A 25,338-nucleotide genomic window follows, 5' to 3' on the forward strand; every position below is an offset into this window, starting at 1 on the left:
GGCCCTCTGAATAGGTGAGACAGTTGATTGGCTTGATCTGTTTGGGAGGTATCTAGGCAGTGGTACCAGGTCCTGGGCTCATTGCATGAGTAAGCTGTTTGAAACCTGGGACTTATGCAGGGATGCTTGGCTCAGTCTGGGAGGAGGGGACTGGACCTGCCTGGACTGAGTCTACCAGGTTGATCTCAGTCCTTGGGGGAGGCTTTGCCCTGGAGGAGGTGGGAAGGGGGGTGGGCTGGGGGGAAGGGGAGGGGGGCAGGAAGGGAGAGAACAAGGGAATCTGTGGCTGTTATGTAGAACTGAATGGTATTGTAAAATGAAAAAAAAAAAAAAAAAAAAAAAAAGGACGTGGTCTCTTTAAGAACTGGTTTGGTGGCCCGCCCCCTAAAGGGATCAGGAGGAAGGGAGTCATGTGACTGAGCCTCTTCCGCTTCGTTAAAGTTGGTGCAGCTGTATGTGTCGCTGTTGGGGACCTTACTGGGGCTGGGTCCCCTGTGGCCCCACCCCATGGCTCCTTTTGAGTCTTGTGTGTGCAGCTCCACTTGGCATGCTGGGAGAAGAGACTCGCCAGGTAAGGGTTCTGGAACTAAAGTAATAGATGATTCCAGAAATACAACCTGTCCACGATGACTGGAATCTGGGGCAACCGAGGGGTGGAGGGTGGCGGCGAGAGAGGTATCAACCCAGAGAGTGAGCATGGAGCCAGGAGAGATGGGAAGGATTGTGAAGAGAGCTTCCTGCCTTCTGGTGATGTCAACCACGGCTCAGCTAGTGTAGCTCAGGAACAGGCAAGTTTGGAGATTTAAAAAGCTTTCTCGGCCCTGAGCTTTGATCTCCTCACCAGGGTCAGGGTAATCCTGAATCTACCCTGTTTCTTCTCAACCCTACATCTGCCCCTGATTCCAAGAGCCCCTCAATTTCCACACATCCTCTTGTCTAGTCCTCAAAGGCCCTTGCATTTCCCTTGCTTTGCCTGTGATCATCCCTGATCTTGTTCTCTCCACCCCACCACCCCACGTTCCAGGTGTCCATGGAGGTTATTTCTGGCTGCCCAACTCCCCAGAACCTGCTTCATATCCGGGCAGTGGGCACCAACTCTACCCTGCACTATGTATGGAGCACCCTAGGGCCTCCAGCTGTGGTGCTGGTGGCCACCAACACCACTCAGAGTGTCCTGAGCGTCAACTGGAGTCTCCTGCTGTCTCCTGATCCTGAGGGGGGTCTGATGGTGCTCCCCAAGAACAGCATCCAGTTTTCGTCTGCTCTTGTCTTCACCAGGGTGAGGGGGCTGGAAGAGCTTGGAGAGAGGAGCCCAGGGACGGAGTTCATCTACCCCAAGGGAGAGGGGAGGGTTTAAGACAGGGGGGTGAACTGGGTGCAGTTTGGGGTGGGTTGAGCGGGAGCAATATGCAAGAGAAAGCCAGAGGGAGGCAAGCCCCATCCCACTTCACCTGTCCCCAGCTGCTTGAGTCTGACAGCACCGGGGTGCCCGAGGGGGCAGCCCAGCCCTCAGGAAGACCATATCCTCCCTACTCCTTGGCTGAGTTCTCCTGGAACAATATCAGCGACTCCCTGGATCGTGCCACTCTGAGCGCCATTTTTCAAGGCCACCCTGCAGATGACCCTGCTGGAGCATTTGCCAATGGCAGCCTGGCCTTGAAGGTGAGGCTATGGGGAAGGAACTCAAAAGGCTGACTTATGCTGGGCGGTGGTGGCGCACTTCTATAATCCCAGCACTCTCGGGAGGCAGAGCCAGGAGGATCTCTGTGAGTCCGAGGCGAGCCTGGGCTACAGAGCGAGATCCAGGACAGGCTCCAAAACTACACAGAGAAACCCTGTCTCTGAAAAACAAAAAACAAAACAAAACAAAAAAAGCTGATTTATGAGGATGGGAATATCCTTCAAGCTCCGATCTCCCCACGTGGCTTTCTCCTTCCTAGGTCCAGGCCTTTTCTGGATCTGGCCGGCCTGCCCAGCCCCCTCGTCTCCTGCACACAGCAGATGCCTGCCAGCTAGAAGTTACCCTGGCTGGAGTTTCTCCTCGTGGAAACCACTCCCGATTCGGCCTAGAGGTAGCCACCTTGGGTACTGGCCCTGCCTGCCCCACAGCCAAAGAGCTGCACTCCATCGATGACGAGTACGCCCCCGCTGTCTTCCAGGTCAGGTTTCCAGTGGGAGGCAGATGGGTGGGGAGAGAAGTGGGGTCCTGTTAACACCCCAGAAACTCAACCAACCATGTATTAGTGTTAAAAAGGATTTGTTATTTTGTATGTGTGTCTGAGTGTGTGTCTAAGCTCCTGGAGGAGGCAAGAAGAGGGCATCAGATCCCCTGGAGCTGGAATTGCAAATGGTTGTGAGCCTCCTGACATGGTGCTGGGAACTGAGTCTGGGTTTTCTCTAAGAGCAGCAAGCTCGCAGTCACCGAGTCATAGCACCAGCTGCCACCACCAGCCATTTTTAAAGGGCTTTGTTTGTTTGTTGTTGTTGTTTTGTTGGTGTTTTTTAAGATAGGGTCTCCCTCTGTAGTCCTGACTGGCCTTGAACTCTTGAACTCACAGAGGTTCACCTGCTTCTACCTCCTGAGAGCCAGGATTCGATGCATGCGCCAGCACACACGGACACCCATTTATTATTTAACACTTTCTCTGGCTCCTTTTAGTGTTGGGCTGTACTAATGTATCGCCTGACATCTCGTGCCCTCCTAGGAAGCGGACAGAAACAGCGCTTCATGATCTTCAGAAGGGATTCTCCTTAACCTGGGGCCCAGAGGGAGCAAGGGCAGAGGGCCAGGCTCTGGCTGTGTTTGGAGAGACTGGGCCCTGCTCGATTCCAGAACCATGCTCAGCACTGGGGACTCTTACTGGCCTCAGTGCTTGTACTGCTAGTGGCGTGCAGTCTGGGAGAGGGGGAACACAGGTTAGCCCAGGTTGGCCCAGGCTGGCCCATCTCACCTGCCTCCTTTGCCTCTCCAGTTGGACCAGTTGCTGTGGGGCTCCTCACCATCTGGCTTCATGCAGTGGCGACCAGTGGCTTTCTCTCAGAAGCAGCGGGGCCGAGACTCAGCCCTCTCCTGCCAGGCTTCCGCCCTTCACCCCACCTTGGCATATTCCCTCCCTCAGTCACCTATTGTCCGAGCATTCTTTGGGTCCCCGAACAACTTTTGTGCCTTCAATCTGACATTTGGGGATCCCACAGGCCCTGGCTACTGGGACCAGCACTACCTCTCCTGGTAAGAACCAAGGATTTGGGGGGGGGGGTCCCAGTGGAGGAGGGCTGAGCCCCTCAGCCTTCCCTTCCTAAGCTTGCTTACCTTTTTGTTTTGTTTTTTAATCTTCGTGCTCTAGGTCAATGCTTCTGGGAGTGGGCACCCCTCCAGTGGATGCCTTATCTCCACTAGTCCTTGGAATCATGGCAGTGGCCCTGGGAACCCCAGGACTCGTGTTGCTGGGGGGAGGCCTGTTTCTGCTGCTGCGCCACAAGCAGTATTCTGAGTACCAGTCCATAAACTGAAACCCTTTCTCCAGAGGGAGAGGCAGGACCACATGCGCCTTGCCGTGCCTCAAACTGTGGGAAGGTAGAGGGTCAGTGTTGTGATCTGCTTTTCTGCAGAACCTCAGAAGCCAGCCTCAACTGCTGGGGGCTCCCTGGGTGATGCCCTTCCTACCCTAGGGAGAGGCTGGAATTACTGGTAAGAGGAAGGGCCCTACTGGAGTTTCCTCCTCTTCACTTACCACTCCCTGTGGATAAAACTTGAAGGTCTGCAATGAGAATGACTGGTTGGCTGCCCTAAGGGGCATGAAATAGATATTTTTTCCATAAAAGATTCCAATTTCTCTCTTATTTTTAAATGAGATTTATGTGTTTTATTATATGTGTGAATGTTTTGTCTGCTTGTATAGGTGTGTGTATGTGTGTGTGTGTGTTGCCTGTGGAGGTCAGAAGAGGGCACTAGATCTCCTGGAACTGGAGTTAACAAATGGTTGTGAACCACCATATGGGTAATGGGAACTGAACCAGGGTGCTCTGCCAGAGCAACAAATGCCCTTACCACTGAGCTATCCATCCCTCCAGCCCAGACTGGGTACCCCTCCTTCCCTTCCTCCCTCCCTCCCTCTCTCTCTCTGAGACAGCGTTTCTCTGTGGAGCCCTGGCACTCACTCTGTAGACCAGGCTGGCTTCAAACTCATAGATCCCCCTGCCTCTACCCCCTGAGTCCTGGGATTAAAGGCCTGCACCACCATGCCTGCCTGGCTGGTTTCAGCAAATGGGAAGACAGAGAGAGGCTTGGAAGGCAATTTCTATTGAAGGCACATTTTCTCACCAATCCTAGTGGTTTCTCCCCAAGGCTCTTGTTAACCATCCTCCACCCCTTGAACTGGATGTTTAGGAGGTGGCTTGTGTCTTGAGGGTGTTGGGGATTGGCAGGAAGAAAGAGCCATGGGAGGCTGGCAGTGATTTATTACATACTCATACATATAAGTGGGCAGGCAGTCTCTCTGCCAGCCCAGCCAGTACATGTGAATACATACACACTTCTTTCAGAGGTTTCATCTCTGCACCCCACCTATTTTTTTATAATGGGACTTCTTGGAAGTTTGAAAAGTGGAAGGTTACAGGGACCCATGCAGGTTGGGAGAGGGAAGGCAACAGCTATAATAGCCTTGACTGAGGCAAAAAAGCCTTGAAGCCAGTCAAGTGGTAGAGAGAGCCTTGAACCCAGGCCCCCTAGGAAGGTTTTCACCCAATCAATGTCAGATATCAAAGCCCTCATCTGATGTGATACCAACCTCCACTCTTGGGCTTAGGCAGTTTGTCCATCTCCTTGACCTTTCTTCCAGACAGCTGGCAAAGACAGTTCAGGTTGGGCTATGGCTCTGCACCGCTGGCCCACAGGAAGCTGGGGAGCGAGGTAGCCATCCAGCCCTAGCCTTAGTGTGGCATGGTGGGAGGCTGCCCAAGAAGGAAGCGTGCTTCTCCAGTCTCTCCCTCGGGCTCTCGCGCTCCAGGGGTAAAGCAACAGCTAAGAGAGAACTGGGGTGTCTGGGCCCCGTTGGATGGGGCCCCTATGGGGCAGTAGCAAGGTTCCTCACATCGAAGGTCCAGGACCTGGGCAAAGGCCAGGCCTGCAACTGGTTCAGGGAAGGCCTGAAAGACCCTGCACAGCCCTGGAGCAGCTCAGCCCCATGAGCGCGGCCTGTAGTCAGAGAGGGATCGAACGTGGTCCGGGTAGTCCAAGCGGCTCTCGGAGGCAGTGAGCATGCGCTCCGGCTCCACCACGAACATGTAGTAGAGGTTCCACATCAGCATGGCCAACAACGGCAAGAAAGTCAGTCCGTAGCCAAAGCCTCGGAAGGAGCGGCCCACAGCAAAGGTCAACCAGTAGATGAGCCTGTGGGAGCATGACAAGGGTTATCTACTCCCCAGGGGCCAGCCATGAGGTCAGGGACAGACAGCGGGAGACCTGAGGGGAGCGGGTGCCAAGGCTGGTGCTGCTTGGGACTACTGCTAATTACTATAAACACACATGCGGTTAATATGTATGTTCCCAGTGTTTACTTTCTCAATTAATTTCGTTTTTGATTAAATTACAATTAAATGTTCATTTGCGTGATTCAGAATTAAATGAGAAATCAACTTTAATGTTGGCCTCCCCTGTCGGGTAGTGGTGCCACACACTTTTAGTCCCAGCACTTGGCAGGCAAAGGCAGGCAATCTCTGAGTTTGAGGTCAGATTGGTCTACAAAGCTAGTTCCAGGATGGCCAGGGCTACACAGAGAAACCCTGTCTCAAAAAACAAAAACAAAACCAAAAGCCAACCAAACTTGTCTTCCCCTTTTCTGATACTCCACCCTAGGCATCCAGTTCTACAGTTTCTTGAGTCATTTCTATTTTATAGATATTAACAAAAACTGGTTGGTTGTGGTCCAGGGCTTCACAAAGGTAGGCAAGTGGTCTGTCTACCACTGAGCTGTATCCCCAGAGCACACCCACCCCTAACCCTGCCTTCACCCTTCCAAATGAAGGGATTACGGGCACACTCCCCTGGGGGATGGACAGGCACACTCCCCCAGGGGGCTGGACAGGCACACTCCCCCCCATGGGGATGGACAGGCACACTCCCCCCAGGGATGGACAGGCACACTTCCCCCGGGGGGGGATGGACAGGCACACTCCCCCCATGGGGATGGACAGGCACACTCCCCCAGGGGGCTGGACAGGCACACTCCCCCCCCCAGGGGGCTGGACAGGCACACTCCCCCCCCCAGGGGGCTGGACAGGCACACTCCCCCCCCCAGGGGGCTGGACAGGCACACTCCCCCCCCCAGGGGGATGGACAGGCACACTCCCCCCCCCAGGGGGATGGACAGGCACACTCCCCCGGGGGCTGGGACTGAACCTAGAACCCATGCATGCCAGGCATACACAGTTGACTGAGCTGCACCCTGGTCCAGTGACTCTCCCCACTCCCAGCTGTGTTCCTGCATTTCTGGTTTGTTCATGTGCTAGGCTCTCACTGTGCAGCCCTGTATGGCCTTGAACACGGACTGATTCTCTTGCCTCTGCTTCCTGAGTGGTGGCTGGGACTACGCGCCACCTCACACCAGGCCCCGTTCTCATTCTTAGACAGCTCCAGTGCGTTTTCTGTTTACCCTCTGCAGATAAAGAAACCAAGATTCTGCTGGGCGTGGTGGCACAGGCTCCTAATCCCAGCACTCAGGAGCCAAAGGCAGGCGAATCTGAGTTTGAGGCTATCCTGGTCTAAAGTTCCAAGACAGCCCGAGCTATGTAAAGACCCTGTCTCAAACAAAACAAAACAAAACAAAACAAAACAAAAGCTCACTTTCAATATCCAGTAAGTTGAGGCAGGAAGATTGCAGAGAGTTTGAGGCCAGACTGATTTACCTAGTAGTTTCAGGCCAGTGTGGGCTACAGTTTGAGATCCTGTCTCTAAAATAAAATAAAATTCACCGGGCTGGAGAGATGGCTCAGGGGTTAAGAGCACTGGCTGCCTTTCCTGAGGTCCTGAGTTCGATTCCCAACAACCATATGGTGGCTCACAACCATCTGTAACAATATCTGGTGCCCTCTTCTGGCCTGTAGGCATACAAGGAGGCAGAATACTGTATACATAATAAATTAATTTTTAAAAAAAGAATAAAAAATAAAATAAAATTCAGCGATGACTGCATATTGAATGAAAGAAAAGTAATAAGACTGCCATGAGCACAAACTACCTCCAGGTAAAGAGGTCAGTGCCCTTAACCAAGGCTCTGCTCACCGACAAGCAGGTTTCCTGCCAGAGAGGGAGGGACCAGAGCCATTTAACCACGAAGAGGAGGCCGTTTGAGTGCAGTAACTGGTCTGTGTAAGGTCAGCATCAGACAAGTTCATTTATTTGTTCATTTTCTTTTGGGGGGAGGATTTTGAGACAGGGTTTGTCTGTGTAGTCCTGGCTGTCCTGGAACTCATTCTGTAGACCAGGCTGGCCTCGAACTCAGAGATCTGCCTGCCTCTGCTCATTTTGTTTTTTGAGACAAGGTCCGTTAGGTTGTTCTGACTGGCCCAGAACTCACTATGCAATTCAGGCTGGCTTGAACTCTGGGCAGATCTCTCTCTCTCTCTCTCTCTCTCTCTCTCTCTCTCTCTCTCTCTGTTTGTTTATTTATTTATTTATTTTAATTTTTTGAGACAGGGTTTCTCTGTGTAGCTTTGCGCTTTTCCTGGAACTCACTCTGTAGCCCAGGCTGGCCTTGAACTCACAGAGATCCACCTGCCTCCGCCTCCTGAGTCCTGGGATTAAAGGCGTGCGCCACCGCCGCCACCGGGCTGGGCAGCTCTCTTATCTCCGTCTTCCAAGTACTGTGATTGCAGGCCTGAGCAGCCACTACATCGCCTTTAGGGCAGTTTGTAACACTGTATAAGGAAGAACCTTCTAGCAATTAGAACTCTTAAACCTGGAAAGGTGGTGATCCCAGCACTTAAGAGGTTGAGACAGGAGGATTGCCAAGAGTTTATGTCCAGGCTGCATAGTGAGATGGTGACTGTCTCAAGCAAAATAAAACAGAAAACATCCCACTTAGTGGGCTGGAGGGTTGGCTCTTCTTCCAGAGGTCCTGAGTTCAATTCCCAGCAACCACATGGTGCCTCATAACCATCTGAAATGAGATCTGGTGCCCTCTTCTGGCCTGCAGGCATACATGCAGGCAGAACACTGTATACATAATAAATAAATTAAATCTTTATTTAAAAAAAAATGTCCCCTATAGCCAATTTTTAAAGCTATTTGAATGGAGTGTCACAGACTAGAGGAGCACCTTCAGTGGACATACTAAATGACACCTGAGGTTAGGATGGTCAGTCCTGTGCTTAGATGTATGAGGTTCGGTACCAAAATAAACAACATTCAAAAGCTCCCCACTGGCACGCCTCTGAGATCAACTTCTGAAAGGAATGGGAGCTGACCACCTGCTCGCTGCTACCCAGCGAAGCGCAAGAGACAGAGTGGGCAGGCTTACGGCTGCATGGTGCACATGCAGAAATCCCGACCTCAGATCTCCAGACCTGCAGCCCCCAGCAGGCTCTAACAACACCTTCACCTCCCTCCCGCCTGCCCTAGCCTGGCCACCACAGCCCCCGCTCACCGAGATATTGCGAAGAGACCGGTGAGCAGGGGGAGCAGCTTGAGCGTGTCCTGGGGCAGATAGGTGGAAAGGACGGCCAGGTTGAAGAAGTAGAGGATGAAGAGCTGCACGGACTGGGCCACATACTGCCGGTGGATCTCCACTTCCCGCCGCGGCTCTCCAAAGGGCCGGAGGGCCGAGAAGCACAGCAGACTCAGCCCGTAGACCAGGAGCCCTGGCAGGGGAGGAAGCACACACACGGGGTCAGAACAGGCGGGAGGGCTGCGCAGGGTTTCAGGAAGATGGTTCTCGGGTCAGGACTGCAGAGAGGACACAAGCGCTCTCTGCAAGAGAGGGAGCAAAGAGTGGCGGGTTTGGGACGCCCTGGGTGGTTCCCCAGGGGGATGAAGAGAAACCACTCCACCCATGCGCCTCTAGCCCACTTCCTAGGCAGCCCTCTCCCCGGCCCAGACTCACCCAGCACGATGGGGAAGGTGGCAAAGACCCCACAGCGTAGCGTGTAGATCAAGCGGGAGCTCATGGTGGGCAGCCTCGGAGCATCGAAGGGCAGGAAGGCGTACGCCCCATACAGCAGGCAGGGGAAGAAGATAAGGGCAGCCACCACCGAGGCCACGGCTCTCAGCGCCTCGCGGCCTCCACAGCTCCCACAGCCCCCACAGGACCGGCCAGGGGGTCTCACGACTGCCTCGGCCCACTTGCACTCTGAAGGCTCGGGGTGGCTGAGTCGGGCTGGCAGGAAATTCCTGCGCTCGCCCTGTCCGGCCTCCCGATGCACAATGCGCTCCTCCTGTGGCTTCCGCTCGATGCACTGTAAGTCAATGGGCACGAAGGCCCTCACCGTCTTCTCAAGGAGCAGGCTGGCATCGTCTTTGAGTGGGTCCTCCGACTTAGTGAGTGGTTCCAACTCTAAGGGTTCTGGTTCAATATCTCGCCAGCCTGGGGGATCCGGAAGTGGGGCGCTGGCCTGGGGGTCGGTTCCCCAGGGCAAAGTCGCGGCCTCACTCACAGTGCTGTCTGGACCATCCTCGGGCCCCACTCTGACTATGGGAGAACCAACTGAAGACCCCACGGTGAGAGACTCAGCTCCTGGGGACTCAGTCCCACCTTCCCCCTCTGGCTGCGGGCCGGTGGGTACGAAAGCCTGTGGTGGGCTCTTCTCTGGACCCTCGGGCCCCTTCATTTCCAGCAGGGCCAGTGTCTCTGGTTCTGGTTCTGTCATTGCGAGGCTTCAGTTCTGAGGTCTGTCCCAAGGTGACACCATCCTAAAGGGAGTGGGTAAGCTCTGTGAAAATACCTTGTCTTCTGGCCCCGGGACAGTTCCTCAAACTGGAACTCACCAGAGCAGCCGGCCTCATGGGACTCTAGGGAGAACAGTGTGGAGGAAGGTCGAGTTGAGACAGAGAAGGCAGCGGCGGCGGCGGCGGAGGGCTGAAATGGAGAAACACTTTCAAAATAAGTGTCATCCAGCAGGACGGGCTGAGTCAGGGGCACAAGCCCTGGCAGCTGTGGCCTCAGCCTACGCCCACAGCCGCCTTCTGCTCCAGCCACCAAAACCCCCGGATTCATGGCCACTCTGGCTTTGGAATGGGAGGAACTTGGCCGAGAGCTTTACAACTGAGCATCATGCTAGAGAGAAACTGCCCCTTCACCCTTCCACTTGCCCTTTGCCCCGCAGATCCCCGCCTGAACTCTCTTGGCAACCGATCCCAGTTGCCAGCTACTCCGTTCCTCAGAGCCCATTCCAGGAGCCAGTCATTTTCTAAACGCCCCCCCTTGCCAGGCTCACCCAACTCAGCCGGGCTGGGCTGCACTCAGACTTTCAGCTCTAGTGCGGCTGTTCCCAGGCCTTCCTGCGGGTTTTCCTCCCCGCCACCTTCCAGTCCACTGCTTGTGGGCAGACTCTCTTTGTTCACTTCTAGGGCCCCTCCTACCCCTGCCCTTTGGACCCACCGTACCCTCTTACTTTACATCTGCGGAGAGGCGGAGGATCCCCGGAAAGGAACTGCCCAGCTCCTGGCTGGCTCCGCAAGTATTTCCCAGTCTCCCTCCCCTGACCTGTGTCTCCCTCCAAACCTGTCTGACCAGAGCAGGTGGGGCTCAGATTAAAGGCGCAGGCCCTGCCCTACAGAATCTGCCGACTGGAAGAGTGCTAAAGGAGGATGTCATCCGTTTTGAAAGTGAGGGTGTAGCTGGACACAGAGGTGTGGGCTTCAGGTGTTCTGGGATGTGTAAGAGCTTCCAGTTCAGGAAAGCGTCCGGGGAAAAGTGGGTTTGTATGCCAAAGGGTACTCAGAGGAAGCTGGGAAAAGACCACACTTGCAAGTTTGTTCTTTCTGTAAATGTGTATCAATTTTATTTAATAATGTGCTGTTCTTGGGGGTGCACACTCCTTCAATCCCAGCACAGGAGGCAGAAGCAGGCAGATTTCTAGGAGTCTGAGGACAGGCTGGTCTAGAAGCCAAGATTCAGGACAGCCAGAGCTACATAGAGAGACCCTTTCTCAAAAACAAAAAAACAAAAAATTCCAACCAACAAGTGCTATTTTAGGCACGGGGACAGACGAGAACAAAGTGACAATCAAGGTTTCTAGCTATTGGGGTAACAGGCATTAAACATTCACACTGAGCCTGGGAGTGCTGGCGCACACCTTTAATCCCACCCCAGCACTCAGGAGGCAGAGGCAGGTGGATCTTTGTGAATGAGTAGACCAGCTTGGTCTACAGAGCAAATTCCAGAACAGTCAGGACTCTACACAGAAACCTTGTCTTGAAAAACAAAACAACAACAATCGCACTGAATCAGCTGAGAATTTCAGTAAGGGAAAGCCTCTTTAAGGTGACATTTAAGTCGAAACCCAATGGGCGTTCAGGGGTATGACTGAGGAACTTCAAGTCAAAGGCCGACAGACAGAAACGACTTCAGGCTGTGTTAGGAAGAGAAAGGCGGCTTGGTGGCTGGAGCCAGGAGCATAGCGGTATAACATCGCCATGATCATGTGTATACATACAGGACCCCAAACACCTTGTTTTTAGGTTTATGGTTAAGAAAGCAATAGGGCCGGCAAGATGGCTCACCAGGTAAGGTTCTTACTACCAAGCCTGATTACCTGAATTTGATCCCCAGAAACTACGCCATGGAAGGAGAAAACTGCCTTCCCCAGGTTCCCTGACCACCACAGGTGGAACACGGGCCACCACACATGTACATACATAATAAATGAAAGTAGTGTCTCTGGAGGAATTCCTTAACAAAGAAAAACCACTGTCCCTCCCCAGCAGCCATCACCTTCTAGTCCTCCTCCCCACATCCATGCTGGGACACAGTCTCAGGCTCTGTGAGTCCATGTGTGTCAACCGCACTCTCCTGTCCGGCAAGTACTGTTTTGATGATGCAGATCTCCACTCTTAAAAAATTTTCTCGCTGCCCCTCTTCTGCAGTGATGTCTGTGTCTTGGGGGTAGCTGTCCTATTTAAAATTATTTTTATTTTATGTGCATTGGTGTGTTGCCTGTGTGTCTGTGTGAGGGTGTCGGATCCCCTGGAACTGGGGTTACAAATGGTTGCGAGCGGTCACGTGGGTGCTGGAAATTGAACCCGGGTCCTCTGGACGAGCAGCCAGTGCTCTTAACCTCTGAGCCATCTCTCCAGCCCCTAGCTGTCCTATTTAGAGCTGGAGCCCTCTACAGTGTTTTCCTTCCCTGGAAACTTTACTTTTTTAAAAAAACCACATTTTATCACGGGGTGCGGACATGCCATGGAGCACGTGTGTGGCGGTCAGGACAACTTGCCTGGGTCGATTCACGTTACACCACGTGGGACCCAGGGGTCGAGCTTAGGTTGGCTGCCGGCGCCTTTATCCGCTGAGTCACCTCGCCAGCGCGCTCTTTTTAAATGTGGTATTTTATTAATTTTTTGAAAACAGGGGTCTCCCTGGGTAGCGGGCTGGGAACTTGCTGCAGGCTGCCTAGGCTCCCTAAGTGCTAGGCCGATAAGCCTGCGCTAGGACGCCCGGCTTCCCTGACATCTTCGACAATCAAGTTTTCCTCCTCAAGGACGTCTGACCAAACCCAGCAGCAGCCATGCTGCCCGGAGTTCCTCTCGGGGAACTTCCCGGAGAGGAACCAATCTTTCGCGAGATTTGGTGGGAGCGGTCACCGGTCCGCAGCTCGGCGGCAGCTATCGCGAGACTTGATAGGCGGAGGAGGAGCCGTCTCAGGCAGCCGCCTCACAGCGATGGCGGCCGAGCAGGGCCGGCGGCGGTGGCGGCTGCGGCTACGGCTGGAGACGGCAGTGGAAGAACCAGTGGTGGGTGGCGGGGGCCTGTGACCAGGAGGCGCCCCCGGGCCTAGGCACCATGAGCCAGGGCCCCCCTCCGGGGGAGAGCAGCGAACCAGAAGCAAAGGTCCTCCACACCAAGCGGCTCTACCGGTGAGAGGGCCGGGGCGTGTGTGCAGCCCCGGTGGGGAAGCGGGGCCGGCCGGCGCGGGGCGGGGCCTGGGGCGGGCGGGCGGGCCCGACGAGGGCGGGGGTGCAGCCTGCGAGCTTCTGGGCGAGCCCGGAGGAGCGGGGAAGAATTGGGGGTGGGTGGGAGGTTGGGAGCGCGTTGCTGCTGCAGTCGGCGGGGCTTAGGCGCGGGGAGCGGGAGAGATCCGGTGGGAATCGGAGGCTGGAAGGGCTGGATAGGTGAGGATGGGGGGGTCGGGTCGCAGGTGGGAAGAAAAAAACACAAAAACCGAAGGGGAGCGGTGCTCAGAACCCTGCCGAGCGCCCGTGGTTTACTGGAAACAGCCCTCGACGCAAAAACAGGTTCATGTCCTTGGTTTGCCCCCTCTCACTGTGTGTGACCTTGGGCCTCAGTTTCTTCTTCCTTAAAAGGAAGGGCCTGGGGCTGGAGAGGTGGCTCAGCGGTTAAGGGCACTGGCTGCTGCTCTTCCGGAGGACCTGGGTTCAATTCCCAGCACCCACATGGCAGCTCATAACTGTAACTCCAATTCCGGGGGATCTGACACCCTCACACAGACACACATGCAGGCAGAACACCAAATGCACAAAAAGTAAATATAAATCATCTTTTAAAAAAGAAACTTCAATGTATAGAAAGTGGATTTGATTAGAACCCACTCTGAAGTTTGGATCTTGTGGACTCTGAATGAGAAAGCAAGCCAGAAGACTAGTATTCAAGTCCCCCACTGACTCATTCCTTACAGTCCGCGTCCACACTCTTGTGTAGCTCAAGTGGAGTCCAGATCCCAGAGCTGAGTCACAGTAGGGTGAAGGATAGAGACCGCGATGATGAGTTTTCTGCCTTCTAGCGGAAGGTGGGGCTTGGGCTCCCATGTACCTCAGGCCCTGCTGAATGGAGGTGTCCGCCTGAGAAGAGTACCGGCCCTGCCCAGTCCTGGTAGTCAAGAACCAAGAGCTGGTTGTGTTCTGGCCTTGTAAGCCAGAAAGTGAAAGGTGGTGCAGGCTCTTCCAGAAATGGGAAGGTGATCGATCCCCATGAGCAGCCCCTGGCCTCCCATTGTGGGGCCCCAAGGAGAAGTCCCCAGGCTGAGGAGTTCCCTGGAGATGGCTTGTGTAACTAGCAATGCTGCTAAGTGCTGAGCTGCCTGTCAGGCCCGTGTGGCCAGTGTCTGTGATATGCCTTCCTTGTCTCCAGCCTGGCTGACGGCTTGGGCCAGTCTACTGACTGTGTCCAGTTGGCCTTCGAAGACCTGTTTCACAGGACTGACAGATTGAGCTGGTGTGTTTGCGGCACATGGCTTATATGTATGTATGTGTGCATATGGGTTATCTGTGATGGTGTTGGTTTTGAATAGGGTGAACGTTTGAGGCAGCCAGTGCGTGTGCGTGTGCGTGTGTGTGTGTGGCACTGGTAATGAATAACAGTCTGACTTCTGGTAAATGTGTTGTTAGACTGTGGAGCTGTTGAACTCAAATAGAGAAACGCTCATATCTAGCTGTCTACAAATACAGCATTTTGATATCTTTTAAGGCTATCTAGAGAAAAAGAAGCAGGAAAAGGGTTGCTGGGAAATCTACAAATACACTTAATTTATTAGGCCAGTTAGTTCTGTACTTGTTTTAAAAATATTTTCTTTAGCCGGGCGGTGGTGGGGCACAACTTTAATCCCAGCACTTGGGAGGCAGAGCCAGGCTGATCTCTGTGAGTTCGAGGCCAGCCTGGTCTACAGAGCGAGATCCAGGACAGGCTCCAAAACTACACAGAGAAACCCTGTCTTAAAAAACAAAACAAAAAAAATTATACTACCTTGATTTGAGTCAAGACTAATTTTCATGGTTTATCCAAAGGGAGAGTACAGTTTCTTGAAGAAGCTTATGATATGATAGACAATGGGGGAAAGGTGCTAAGTGCTCTCAGATTTAAGGATTTGTCCTTGGTGCTTTCTAGAGTATCAGATATTAACTTATTATTATTTTCTTTAATTGAGAACGTAAGGAACTCTCTGAATCCTGTTCATAAAATACAAACACTTGAACTGGGGGTGTCGTCTAGTGGAGGCCTTGGGTTCAGGATTACAGCAGCATCAGAAAATAAAACACTTATACTCTTATTACAACTGTCTGTGGCAGTGAAGGCACAAGAGTTTGAGGACAGCAAGGTCTCTGCCCTCCACCCCACCCCCCAAAAAAGCAAATAAAAAACTGTCCAGTGAACTAAGCTGGTGCCTGTGGCATTGAAGTCCAGATTGCAGGAAAGGATTGGCTCTGACCTCGAGGTAGACTGAAAGGTAACTGAATTCTAGAACATTGAGCTGTCAAGCTTCCTGTGAGAAGGCTTTGCTCTCCAGCCCACTCCTTCAGCTGAGTGCTAAATCACTTGGCCCTGTAGAGGGCAGCTTTTAGAGGTGTGCAGCTGGGCCATACAGAATCTGAGCCCACGTTTTGGCCTAAGAACACATCTTGGTTTGTTCTGGGAACCATCAGTCTCTGTTTTTGGATTGCCTTTTCATCCACAGAGGAGCCTAATGTACCAGCTTCCATAGCTTCTTGTGTTTTACCCTTCTAGAGAAGAGCCTACCTTTGGGGCCTTTTGGGTGTCTGTTGTAGAGTAATGCTTTAATGACTGACAAGCTTCTTAGCTTCTAAATTCAAACACCTCAGTATATAACAAAAAGGGGGGAGATTAATGCTTACTGAACATTTACCAAGCACTGACACAAGTGTTTTATTTATTAACAAAAGTAGTTAATTATCATATTCCCATTTTATAGCAGGGTAAACTGAGACACAAACAAGTTGGGTATCTTGTGCAGGACCACAGAGCTGGTTATAAATATAGATGAAATTTGACCCAGGGAGTCTGGTTCCAAGCCTATAATCTTTGTGTTATGTTTTTGTTTATGTTGAGACAGGTTCTTACTTTGCTCCTTGGTTGGCCTGAAACTTACTATGTAGATGGTTATGGCCTTGATACAGCTGCCCCACCTCCTGAGTCCTGGGATTAAAGGCGGTCACCACTGTGCTTGGCCAAGCCTACAGTCTTTGATAAGTGGTCTTGCTGTATAGCCTGGGCTGGCCCAAACTTGCTGTGTAGCTCAGGCTGTTCTGAAATTCAAAGAACACAATTGTAGTGCTGGGATCACATGTGCCCACACTCAGTCTGAAGCACTTTTTGTTTGTTTGGTTTTTGTTTTTCAAGACAGACTTTCTCTATGTAGGCCTGGCTGTCTTGGCATTCCCTCTTATAGACCAGGCTGGCCTTGAACCTTAGAGATCCACCTGCCTCTGCCTCCAGAGGGCCTGGTGTTGAAGATGTACGCCACACATATGTGTGTGAACATACTTTTGCCCTGATATGGGTGCCAGAACCTCTATGGAGGCAAGAGGACAACTTCTTTTTTTTTTTCTTTTTGGTTTTTCGAGACAGGGTTTCTCTGTGTAGCTTTGCACCTTTCCTGGAACTCACTTGGTAGCCCAGGCTGGCCTCGAACTCACAGAGATCCACCTGCCTCTGCCTCCCGAGTGCTGGGATTAAAGGCGTGCGCCAACACCGCCCGGCAAGAGGACAACTTCTGGGAGTCAGTTCTACCCTGCGGGTCTCAGGGGTGAAATTTGAATTAGCAAGTGCCTTAACCCTTAGCATCGTGCCATGCCACCGTCTCCCTTTTTGAGAAAAAGTCTCATGTGCCTCTCTGCCTCACGAATGCTGGGATTATACATGATTGCCCAATTTTGTTTGTAGGGTTTTTTGCCTGATTTGTGTATATATGTACTCTTGGAATGCTTCCCATTAAATTTATGGACTTACATACTACTTGTCTTAATTAGAGCTTCTGTTGCTGTGAAGAGACAATCATGACCATGGCAACTCCTGTTTGTTTGTTTGTTTGTTTGTTTGTTTGTTTTTGAGACAGGGTTTCTCTGTGTAGCCCTGGCTGTCCTGGAACTTGCTTTGTAGACCAGGCTGGCTCGAACTCACAGAGATCCACCTGCCTCTGCCTCTGCCTCATAAGTGCTGGAATTAAAGGTGTGTGCCCGGCGGCTGGGCGGTGGTGCTGCATGCCTTTAATCCCAGCACTCCAGAGGCAGGAGGCAGAGGCAGGCGGATCTCTGTAAGTTCAAGGCCAGCCTGGTCTACAGAGCGAGATCCAGATCCAGGAAAGGCGCAAAGCTACACAGAGAAACCCTGTCTCAAAACAAAACAAAACAAAACAAAAAAAATAAATAAATAAAAATAAAGGTGTGTGCCGCCGCCACCTGGCAACCACAACTCTTTTTTTTCTTTCTTGCTTGCTTCTTTTTCTTTTTTTCTCCCCCATTTTTACTTATTTATTTATTTTTCTATTATCAGCTTGATACAGTATAAATTCTTACCCTAATAGTGAAATGTTTGATTGACGCTTGCCCAGTGATTGAGTGAAACCCAAACTTATTATGAGCCACAGTCATCCTAGGGTCCCCCCTGCTATGTAGCCTCCCTGGTTCTGTGGTTTGCAGTCTGATTGTTCTTTGTTTTATATCTAGAATCCACTTATGAGTGAGTACATACCATGTTTGCTCTTCTGGGTTTGTGTTTCCTCACTCAGGATGATATTTTCTAGTTTCATCCATTTTCCTGCAAATTTCATGCTGTCATTGTTTTTCTCTGCTGAGTAGTACTCCATTGTGTATAAGTACCACATTTTCTTGATCCATTCTTCAGTTGATGGGCATCTAGGTTGTTTCCAGGTCCTGGCTATTACAAATAGTGCTGCTATGAACATAGTTGAACATGTATCTTTGTAGTATGATTGAGCATTCCTTGGGTATATGCCCAAGAGTGGTATGACTGGGTCTTGAGGTAGATCGATTCCCAATTTTCTGAGAAACCGCCATACTGATTTCCACAGTGGTTGTACAAGTTTGCATTCCCACCAGTAGTGGAGGAGTATTCCCTTTGCTCCGCATTCTCTCCAACATAGACTGTCATTAGTGATTTTGATCTTAGCCATTCTGACAGGTGTAAGGTGGTATCTCAGAGTTGTTTTGATTTGCATTTCTCTGATGATTAAGGATGTTGAGCAATTCTTTAAATGTCTTTCCGCCATTTGTGATTCTTTTGAGAATTCTCTGTTTAGCTCTTTAGCCCATTTTTTAATTGGATTGTTCAGTATTTTGATGTCTAGCTTCTTGAGTTCTTTATATACTTTGGAGATCAGTCCTCTGTCAGATGTGGGGTTGGTGAAGGTCTTTTCCCATTCTGTAGGCTGTCTTTTTGTCTTATTGACCGCACAGCACCTTTAATTGAGGTGTTTGCTTATAGTTTTACAGGTTTAATCCATTATCATGGCAGGGAGCATGGTTGCATGCAGGCAGACATAGTGCTGGAAAAGGAACTGCTGCATGTTGATATGCAGGCAACAGGAAGTAGACTAATGTCACATTGAGCGAAGATCTTAAAGCCCACCCCCACAGTGACACACTTCCTCCAACAAGGCCACACCAACTCCAACAAAGCGTCATCTCCTAGTAGTGCCTTTCCCTATAGGTTTATGGTGACCCATTACATTCAATGACCACACCACTAAAAAAAAAAAAAAAAAAAAACTCACTACAGAATTAGAACTAAAAAAAAAAAAACCACTTAGCTTTATATTTTCTTTAATAACTTGTTACCTGCAGTCCATTTTAATGAGTCTTTCTCTGTCCTGCCAGCCAGATCCCAAATAATGACACAGAGACTTACATTAATTGTGAAAGCTTGGCCTATAGATTAGTCCTGTTTCTAACTAGGTCTTATATCTTGAATTAACCCATATGTTCTAATCTACATTCCACCATATGATTTTTTTTTTTTACCTTTCTTTCATTCTGTACCTCTGACTTGTGTGTCCGTCCCCTGGCATCTTCTGTGTGCCTAGATTCCTCTTCCTCTCTCTCTGCTAAGAAGTCTTGCCTATACCTCCTGCCTAGCTATTGGCCATTCATTTCTTTATTAAACCAATCAGAAGGCACCTTGACACATCTTTACAATGTAAACAAATATTCCACAACACTCCATCTTCCCTCATTCCCTTACATTTAGCTTTCCTTGTTCCCTTTCTTCATTTTATACTGTACCCACAGGTGCATTTGTTTACATATGTACACACACACGCGCGCGCGCACACACATATGTACTAAGATTTCACATATGAGTGAGAGTATGTGGGAATTTTTTTCTTTCCTAGATTGTGAGCTCACTTAATATTGTCAGTCTGAGTCTTATTTTCTTGAAAATTTGTTAACTTCATTTTTCTTTATAGCTAAATAGTATTCCATTTTTTTTTATACTGAATTTTAGTTACCTGTTCATCTATTGGTGGACAATGAGGCTGATTCTAATTCTTTGTTATAGTGAATAAAGTATCAATAAACATACACATGTATTCATGTGAATGTTTGTATGTGTGTGTCTGTGAAATGGAGAGATAAAAGCACATAGTATTCTTCCAGAGGGTCTGAGTTTGATTCCTTGGAACCCATAGTTCACAATTGCCTGTAACACCAGCTCAGGGCATCTGTCACCCTCTGCTGACCTCCAAGGGTATCTGTAAATGTGTGTGTGTGTTTTGTGGGTGTGTGTGGGTAGTATTTTATTTTTGTGGGCTCATCTATGCATCAAAAGATTTCTAGCAGCAGCCACTAAATGCCAGTAGCACCTCCCTCAAGTAGGACAGCCGGTCTCCCCATCATTGCCATGTGTCCTTGATTGGGGGCTGTTGTATCAGGAAGAAGTCTGTCTTCATGTTTTGTAGAGCTCAGCCTACAGCCTGCCTTTCATTTCCTTAACCCTAAGTCTTCCCTTCCCGTTACCTCCCCTTCCCTCTCCTCTGCCTTTGAACTTTTTCTTTAGCACCAGTAACCCGGCACTCAAAGTCAACTGTGCACATGGCTGAGGGCTCTTTGTTTCCTTGCAGGGCTGTGGTGGAGGCTGTGCATCGGCTAGACCTCATCCTTTGCAACAAAACTGCTTATCAAGAAGTGTTCAAACCAGAGAATGTTAGCCTGAGGAACAAGTAAGCTGAGATCCTGAACTAGAGTCTTACTATTGCCCTCCCTATCTCTATTAACTGTGCTGGGTATAAATCAATGTACGTTACCTTTAACCTCCTGACCTCATGGTACACTACTGAACCATGAAGTCCCTGGCTTTCCTGAGAGAAGAGATAGGAACCCTTCATTCCATCTGCAGCTTGTACATCCACTAGATTGGTACCATAAGAATGGCATTTGAGGGCTGGAGAGATGGCTCAGAGGTTAAGAGCACTGACTGTTCTTCCAGAGGTCCTGAGTTCAATTCCCAGCAACCACATGGTGGCTCCCAACTATCTGTAATGAGATCTGGTGCCCTCTTCTGGCCTGCAGGATACATGCAGACATTACACTGTATATATAATAAATAAACAACACAATAAATAAATAAATAAGTATTAAAAAAAAGAATGGCATTTGAATTGAAGGAATTGGTCATGTGAAGGGAGAAAAAGGAAATAAAATGGAGAAGAGACTCTAGGGGGAACGAAGACTGTTAAAATTCTTGTTACTTCCTGCTGCTGGCTTTTGGGGGCTCCTCTTACTTCTAGGTTGTAGTTCCGATCATTGACACTGATGTCTCTTGGGAGGCAGAGATCTGTTGGTGTCGGAAATAGCCCATGCCTTGCCCTTAGCTCTGTGTGTTCTTTGTCAAGGGATGGCAGTACCTCATGCTCCCTTACGCCTTCCCAGGTTGCGTGAGCTCTGTGTGAAGCTTATGTTCTTGCATCCGGTAGACTATGGGAGGAAGGCTGAGGAGCTGCTGTGGAGAAAGGTATATTATGAAGTTATCCAGCTTATCAAGACTAACAAAAAGGTAAGGGAGGTCCTAGGACTGGAAACAAAACTTGTCTAAAGAGGCGAAGTTGAGCAAGGGAAAGAGCTAGAAAAGTAGGTCCAGAGCATTCTTGGAGGTGGGGGTGGGGCGGGGACGGACCCAGGATGGGATGAGGACACACAGGCAGAAGAGAGGAAAGAGAAAGTTATACATAATTGAAATTGGAGAAGGGAGGGAGCTTATTGTCACATGAGAGGACCAGAGAGGTTGATCTAAGGCTGTAGGGGGGTAACTTTTTGTGGGAAGAGAGATGTGGTTGAGATCCTGGAGCCAAGAACAGAAGCTCATTTCCTCAGTAGGATGCAGAGGTTGTGGCAGAGGGAGTGGTTCTCTGGGCTTATTTCTTTGCCTTCCTGATCTCCAGCATATCCACAGCCGGAGCACCTTGGAATGTGCCTACAGGACTCATTTGGTCGCTGGCATTGGCTTCTACCAGCATCTCCTTCTCTATATCCAGTCCCACTACCAGCTTGAACTACAGTGCTGCATTGACTGGACTCATGTCACGGACCCCCTCATAGGTCAGTGAAACCTGAAAGGGCTCGAGGAATAGGTTCTTGTGCCTTGTCATCTTCAAAGTTGGAATAACTAGTGAGCAGCCAGGCAGTGGAACACCTTTGTAAAATGAGATTCATCCAAACAAGCATGAGTTACTTACAGTGGAGGTTTTAAGGAATGAGAGGCTCAGAATTGTGAAGTAATGTGGAGGCTATGGGAGGGGACCTGGCTGTGGTATAGATCTGGCTCTAGAAGATGCTATTAACCTTTGGTTTCTTCTTCCGGTTGAGTTCTGATGGTCCTGTTGCTTTTAGCTTTAGGGAATGTTTTCCGGTATTTGGCTAAAGTTTTAAAATCTTCAGAAATGTTGGGAAAATTGTTGACAGTCTTTCTAGAAGTGCAGCCAACAGAGGTCCTAGCAGCAGTGGCTTTACTTTTGTAGCTCACACTTTCCCTTTAGCTCAGATCCCCTTTAGAGTCCCTCCCTCCATCTCTCCTTGTTCTGTAGGTACTCTTCCCTCCTCTAGAGCCTTGCCCCAGCTTTCACTAGGAGGTAGACTTTCTGTCAGAGATGGAAGCCATGTCCTTGCTACCACCTGACATGTTCTCGCCAGATGCAGAGCATCTGTGCTTTGTGTTCTTAAAATACTGAGAAACAAAAGGAAGAACTGGGTCAAGTGCTTGCCACAGAAGCATAAGGACCTGAGGATCCCTAAGGATCTCCAGCACTCAGGTAGAAACCAGGTAAGACGCTTGCAGATCTGTGACCCCAGCTCTAGGAAGGTGGAGTCAGTAAGATCCCTGGGGCTTACTGTTCAGACAGTCCAGCTGACCTGATGAGCTTCAGGTTCAGTTCCTTAACTAAGGTGGAGAGGGCCAGTGCGATGGCCAGTGGGCCAAGACTCGTGCTGCCAAGCCTGATGACCTGAGTTCAATCCCTGAGATCCACGTTATAGAAGGAGAGAATCAGCTCCTAGAAGTTGTCCTCTGGCTTCCACATGTGTGCTGTGGCATGCACGCACTCACCTACATACACATAAAATAAATAATAAATGTAATAAAAAAAATTGTAAAGGGGGAAAAACAATTGAGGAAGATACCCAGTGTCTACATCTGGCCCTTATACATATTGTTCTCACACACACATGTGCATGTGTACACACATAAGCAAAGAGGGCTGACATACTACAGTGATAGAGTGCTTGTCTGACTGTGTGAGGCCCTAGGTTGAAGCCCTAATTCCACAAAACAGCAGCAAGATTAGTATGGAGGCAGTGTCTGTAGGCTTTACTAGAAAGTGAAAGGGTCCACAGCCTCAGAATTTGCTTCAGACCTTCTGGTCCCCAAACACAAACACTTTTTCTCTTTGGTGTTTTCATTCAGTCTAGTAGAAAGTCTGCAGGAACATCAGGAAAAGTTTTTCAGAGCGGGACTCCCTACCCAGGGGACCCGCAAAAGCAACAGGGCAGGAGGCCAGGTGCTCTTTGAAAATGTTCTGTTTTGTTTTGAGTTAGGGTCTCACTATGTATCTCTGCTGCCCTGGAACTCGCTCTGTAGATCAGGCTGGCCTTGAACTCACAGACACCCACCTGCCTTCTAAGTGCTGGGATTAAAAGCACGTACCACCACACCCAGCTATGTGTCAAGGTACTCCTGAGTAAAGAAACCATCAATGTAGCATGCATTTGTGAATCTTACTAAACTTTGTACCTTCACGTAGGTTGCTTTGATGTAGCTCTTCCCGTCTCCTCACCTAATAATGGAGCCTCGTCCCTTTCTGTTAGAATTCCTGTGTTGACCTTTCAGATGACCTTCTTTTTGGGCACTGTCCTCTTTTGAGGGTCTTCTTTCTTTTGTGCCTCTGTGTCTACTTTCTTCTTACTAAGTGTCTTCTCAGCTCTATAATACAGTTGCAAGGCTGGCCTAGCATCTCCTCTTCTCTTAGAAGATGTTTCTACCTAGGTGGGTGTAGAGGAATGGACTCATAAATCAATATCTGAGCTGGGCGATGGTGGAACACACTTTTAATCCCAGCACTTGGGAGGCTGAGGCAGGCTGATCTCTGAGTTCCAGGCCAGCCTAGTCTACAAAGTGAGTTCCAGGAAAATAAAAACAAAACAAAAACATCAACTTCTGTCTCTCCTCCTCCCACCTACCCACCCACCCCCTTTCAGGATGCAAGAAGCCAGTATCTGCTTCAGGAAAGGAGATGGATTGGGCACAGATGGCATGCCACCGATGTCTGGTGTACCTGGGGGATTTGTGTAAGAATCTTCACTTTGCATTTTCTCTGCCTTGGGCTATGGGAAGGGTGCAGACTGCTTCAGTTGTTGGTACCATCTTTTATGTATTGGAGAACTGAAGAAACAGTTGGTTACAGTGTTCTGTTTTTGATGCCTATGAGCCAGCTCTATATGGAGAGCTAGGAATGGGGAAATGCCTTTGACATTTGAAGTAGTCAGAATGGTCACTATTTCAGTAGGTCATGAAAATTTGTAGCTTGGGTCCTTCTCCTTGGAAGCCTTCTGTTATCTCTATGGGCTCCTAGGTGGACAGGCACTTGAGCATCAAGAAGCTCAGAGAGCACTTAACTGCATGGTGAGTGTTGCTGAGGCTGGAAAGGTGCTGAGTCTCTAGTCTTTGTAGACGTCCATTCCGTATTGGGCTGCTGGTATAGATATGCTGGGTGCATTACTTTTCATTGACCAGAAGCTCTTCTGGCTCTGTCTCCACTGCATGCTTGGTCTATCTACTTGTGGTCACTAGTATGCATAGAGTTCACTGTTTTACATTAACTGGACCAGTGTCTTCCTGTAGAATCAACCAGTTGCATTCCAGAACCAAACACCAGAGATTTTTGCAAGCACCTGTATTTGCTGCAACTCCCTACATTGGGAAGAGACACTCATGATGAACCTGCTCACTTTATAGATGCTGACTATTATAAGCAGACGTTTCCTGCTTGAGACCTGACTGCCAGGTCTCAAATAACCAACCCAGAGGCTGAATATGGATTATAAATGCTCGGCTGATAGATTAGGCTTCTTTCTAGCTAACTCTTACACATAAATTAACCCATTTTTCTATCTGTGCTTTGCCACATGGCTCATGGCTTGTTACCTCTTTTTTTTTTTTTTTTTTTTTTTTTAAAGATTTATTTATTATGTATACAGTGTTCTGTCTGCACATATCCCTACAGGCCAGAAGAGGGCACCAGATCTTATTCATTACAGATGGTTGTGAGCCACCATGTGGTTGCCAGAAATTGAACTCAGGACCTCTGGAAAAGCAGTCAGTGCTCTTAACCTCTGAGCCATATCTCCAGCCTGTTACCACATTTTTTAGATATCCTGCTTGCTCAGCGGCTGGCTGGCGTCTCTCCCGACACTGCCCTCCTTCTTCCGATCATTCTCAGTTTGGCTTTTCTGCCTAACTTTCTGCCCACCTACCAGCCTGTCAGCTTTTTTATTAACCAATGAGAGTAATACATAGTCACAGTGTAGAAAAGGATTGTTCCACAGCAGATTCTTTACATTTTTAATCATTAGCAAGGAAGAGAGTCAAGTACTGTGTATAGTCACACAGACTTAGGATTGTGTCTAAGACCTCACAGCCTATGTGTTAGTTCATGTCCCTGCCTCCCAGGCTCTTTACAGCTTTGGGGGGGGGGGCTTCTAAAACCTAAAATCATCACTTTTCTCCCCTTCTCTCTCATATAGCACGTTATCAGAATGAATTAGCTGGTGTGGACACTGAGCTGCTAGCTGAGAGATTTTACTATCAAGCCTTGTCAGTAGCTCCCCAGATTGGTAAGTGTCCTCCTTGGATGTAAACCAGATCATTT

The 25,338-nt window shown here is 49.8% G+C and overlaps 3 protein-coding genes across 9 annotated transcripts in view; 2 read left to right on the forward strand and 1 right to left on the reverse strand.

Annotated features, from left to right (window-relative positions):
- The first annotated feature begins 406 nt into the window (after nucleotides 1-406).
- On the forward strand, nucleotides 407-3,848 carry Glmp (glycosylated lysosomal membrane protein). The gene is made up of 6 exons (XM_006976387.3): nucleotides 407-571; nucleotides 1,025-1,279; nucleotides 1,462-1,662; nucleotides 1,941-2,159; nucleotides 2,973-3,229; nucleotides 3,345-3,848. The coding sequence occupies exons 1-6, from the start codon at nucleotides 455-457 to the stop codon at nucleotides 3,508-3,510; spliced, it is 1,215 nt and encodes a 404-aa protein (XP_006976449.1). The 5' UTR covers nucleotides 407-454; the 3' UTR covers nucleotides 3,511-3,848.
- A 595-nt stretch (nucleotides 3,849-4,443) lies between these two features.
- On the reverse strand, nucleotides 4,444-10,719 carry Tmem79 (transmembrane protein 79). Of its 7 annotated transcripts, none has more exons than XM_006976386.4 (5): nucleotides 10,606-10,715; nucleotides 9,980-10,070; nucleotides 9,099-9,904; nucleotides 8,643-8,856; nucleotides 4,444-5,389 (listed from the first exon to the last, which is right to left on the reverse strand). In XM_006976386.4, the coding sequence occupies exons 3-5, from the start codon at nucleotides 9,859-9,861 to the stop codon at nucleotides 5,176-5,178; spliced, it is 1,191 nt and encodes a 396-aa protein (XP_006976448.1). In that variant the 5' UTR covers nucleotides 9,862-9,904; nucleotides 9,980-10,070; nucleotides 10,606-10,715; the 3' UTR covers nucleotides 4,444-5,175. The 7 variants fall into 7 exon arrangements, with proteins under 7 accessions (XP_006976448.1, XP_015850758.1, XP_042135232.1 ...); XM_015995272.3 differs by having other exon boundaries at nucleotides 10,598-10,708; XM_042279298.2 differs by lacking the exon at nucleotides 10,606-10,715 and adding an exon at nucleotides 10,429-10,573.
- Nucleotides 10,720-12,215: 1,496 nt separating this feature from the next.
- The window catches only part of Smg5 (SMG5 nonsense mediated mRNA decay factor), a 30,798-nt gene continuing 17,675 nt past the window's right edge, over nucleotides 12,216-25,338 (forward strand). The window contains exons 1-6 of the mRNA XM_006976385.4: nucleotides 12,216-13,069; nucleotides 20,044-20,142; nucleotides 20,852-20,975; nucleotides 21,361-21,517; nucleotides 23,669-23,758; nucleotides 25,214-25,303. Of these exons, the coding sequence (XP_006976447.1) occupies nucleotides 12,996-13,069; nucleotides 20,044-20,142; nucleotides 20,852-20,975; nucleotides 21,361-21,517; nucleotides 23,669-23,758; nucleotides 25,214-25,303 (634 nt within the window). The 5' untranslated portion in view covers nucleotides 12,216-12,995. The remainder of the gene's footprint in view (nucleotides 13,070-20,043; nucleotides 20,143-20,851; nucleotides 20,976-21,360; nucleotides 21,518-23,668; nucleotides 23,759-25,213; nucleotides 25,304-25,338) is intronic.

The sequence above is a fragment of the Peromyscus maniculatus genome, chromosome 6 (assembly GCF_049852395.1).
Source record: "Peromyscus maniculatus bairdii isolate BWxNUB_F1_BW_parent chromosome 6, HU_Pman_BW_mat_3.1, whole genome shotgun sequence".
Classification (NCBI taxonomy): domain Eukaryota; kingdom Metazoa; phylum Chordata; class Mammalia; order Rodentia; family Cricetidae; genus Peromyscus; species Peromyscus maniculatus.

Coding starts and splice junctions, on each gene's coding strand:
- Tmem79 (XM_076574425.1), bottom strand. CDS start 9,861: ATGACAGAACCAGAACCAGAGACACTGGCCCTGCTGGAAATGAAGGGG. Junction 8,857..9,098: donor CACCTTCCCCATCGTGCTGG/GTGAGTCTGGGC, acceptor CTCCCCTGCCAG/GGCTCCTGGTCTACGGGCTG. Junction 5,390..8,642: donor GGTCTCTTCGCAATATCTCG/GTGAGCGGGGGC, acceptor ATGCTCCCACAG/GCTCATCTACTGGTTGACCT.
- Glmp (XM_006976387.3), top strand. CDS start 455: ATGTGTCGCTGTTGGGGACCTTACTGGGGCTGGGTCCCCTGTGGCCCC. Junction 1,280..1,461: donor CTGCTCTTGTCTTCACCAGG/GTGAGGGGGCTG, acceptor ACCTGTCCCCAG/CTGCTTGAGTCTGACAGCAC. Junction 1,663..1,940: donor ATGGCAGCCTGGCCTTGAAG/GTGAGGCTATGG, acceptor TCTCCTTCCTAG/GTCCAGGCCTTTTCTGGATC.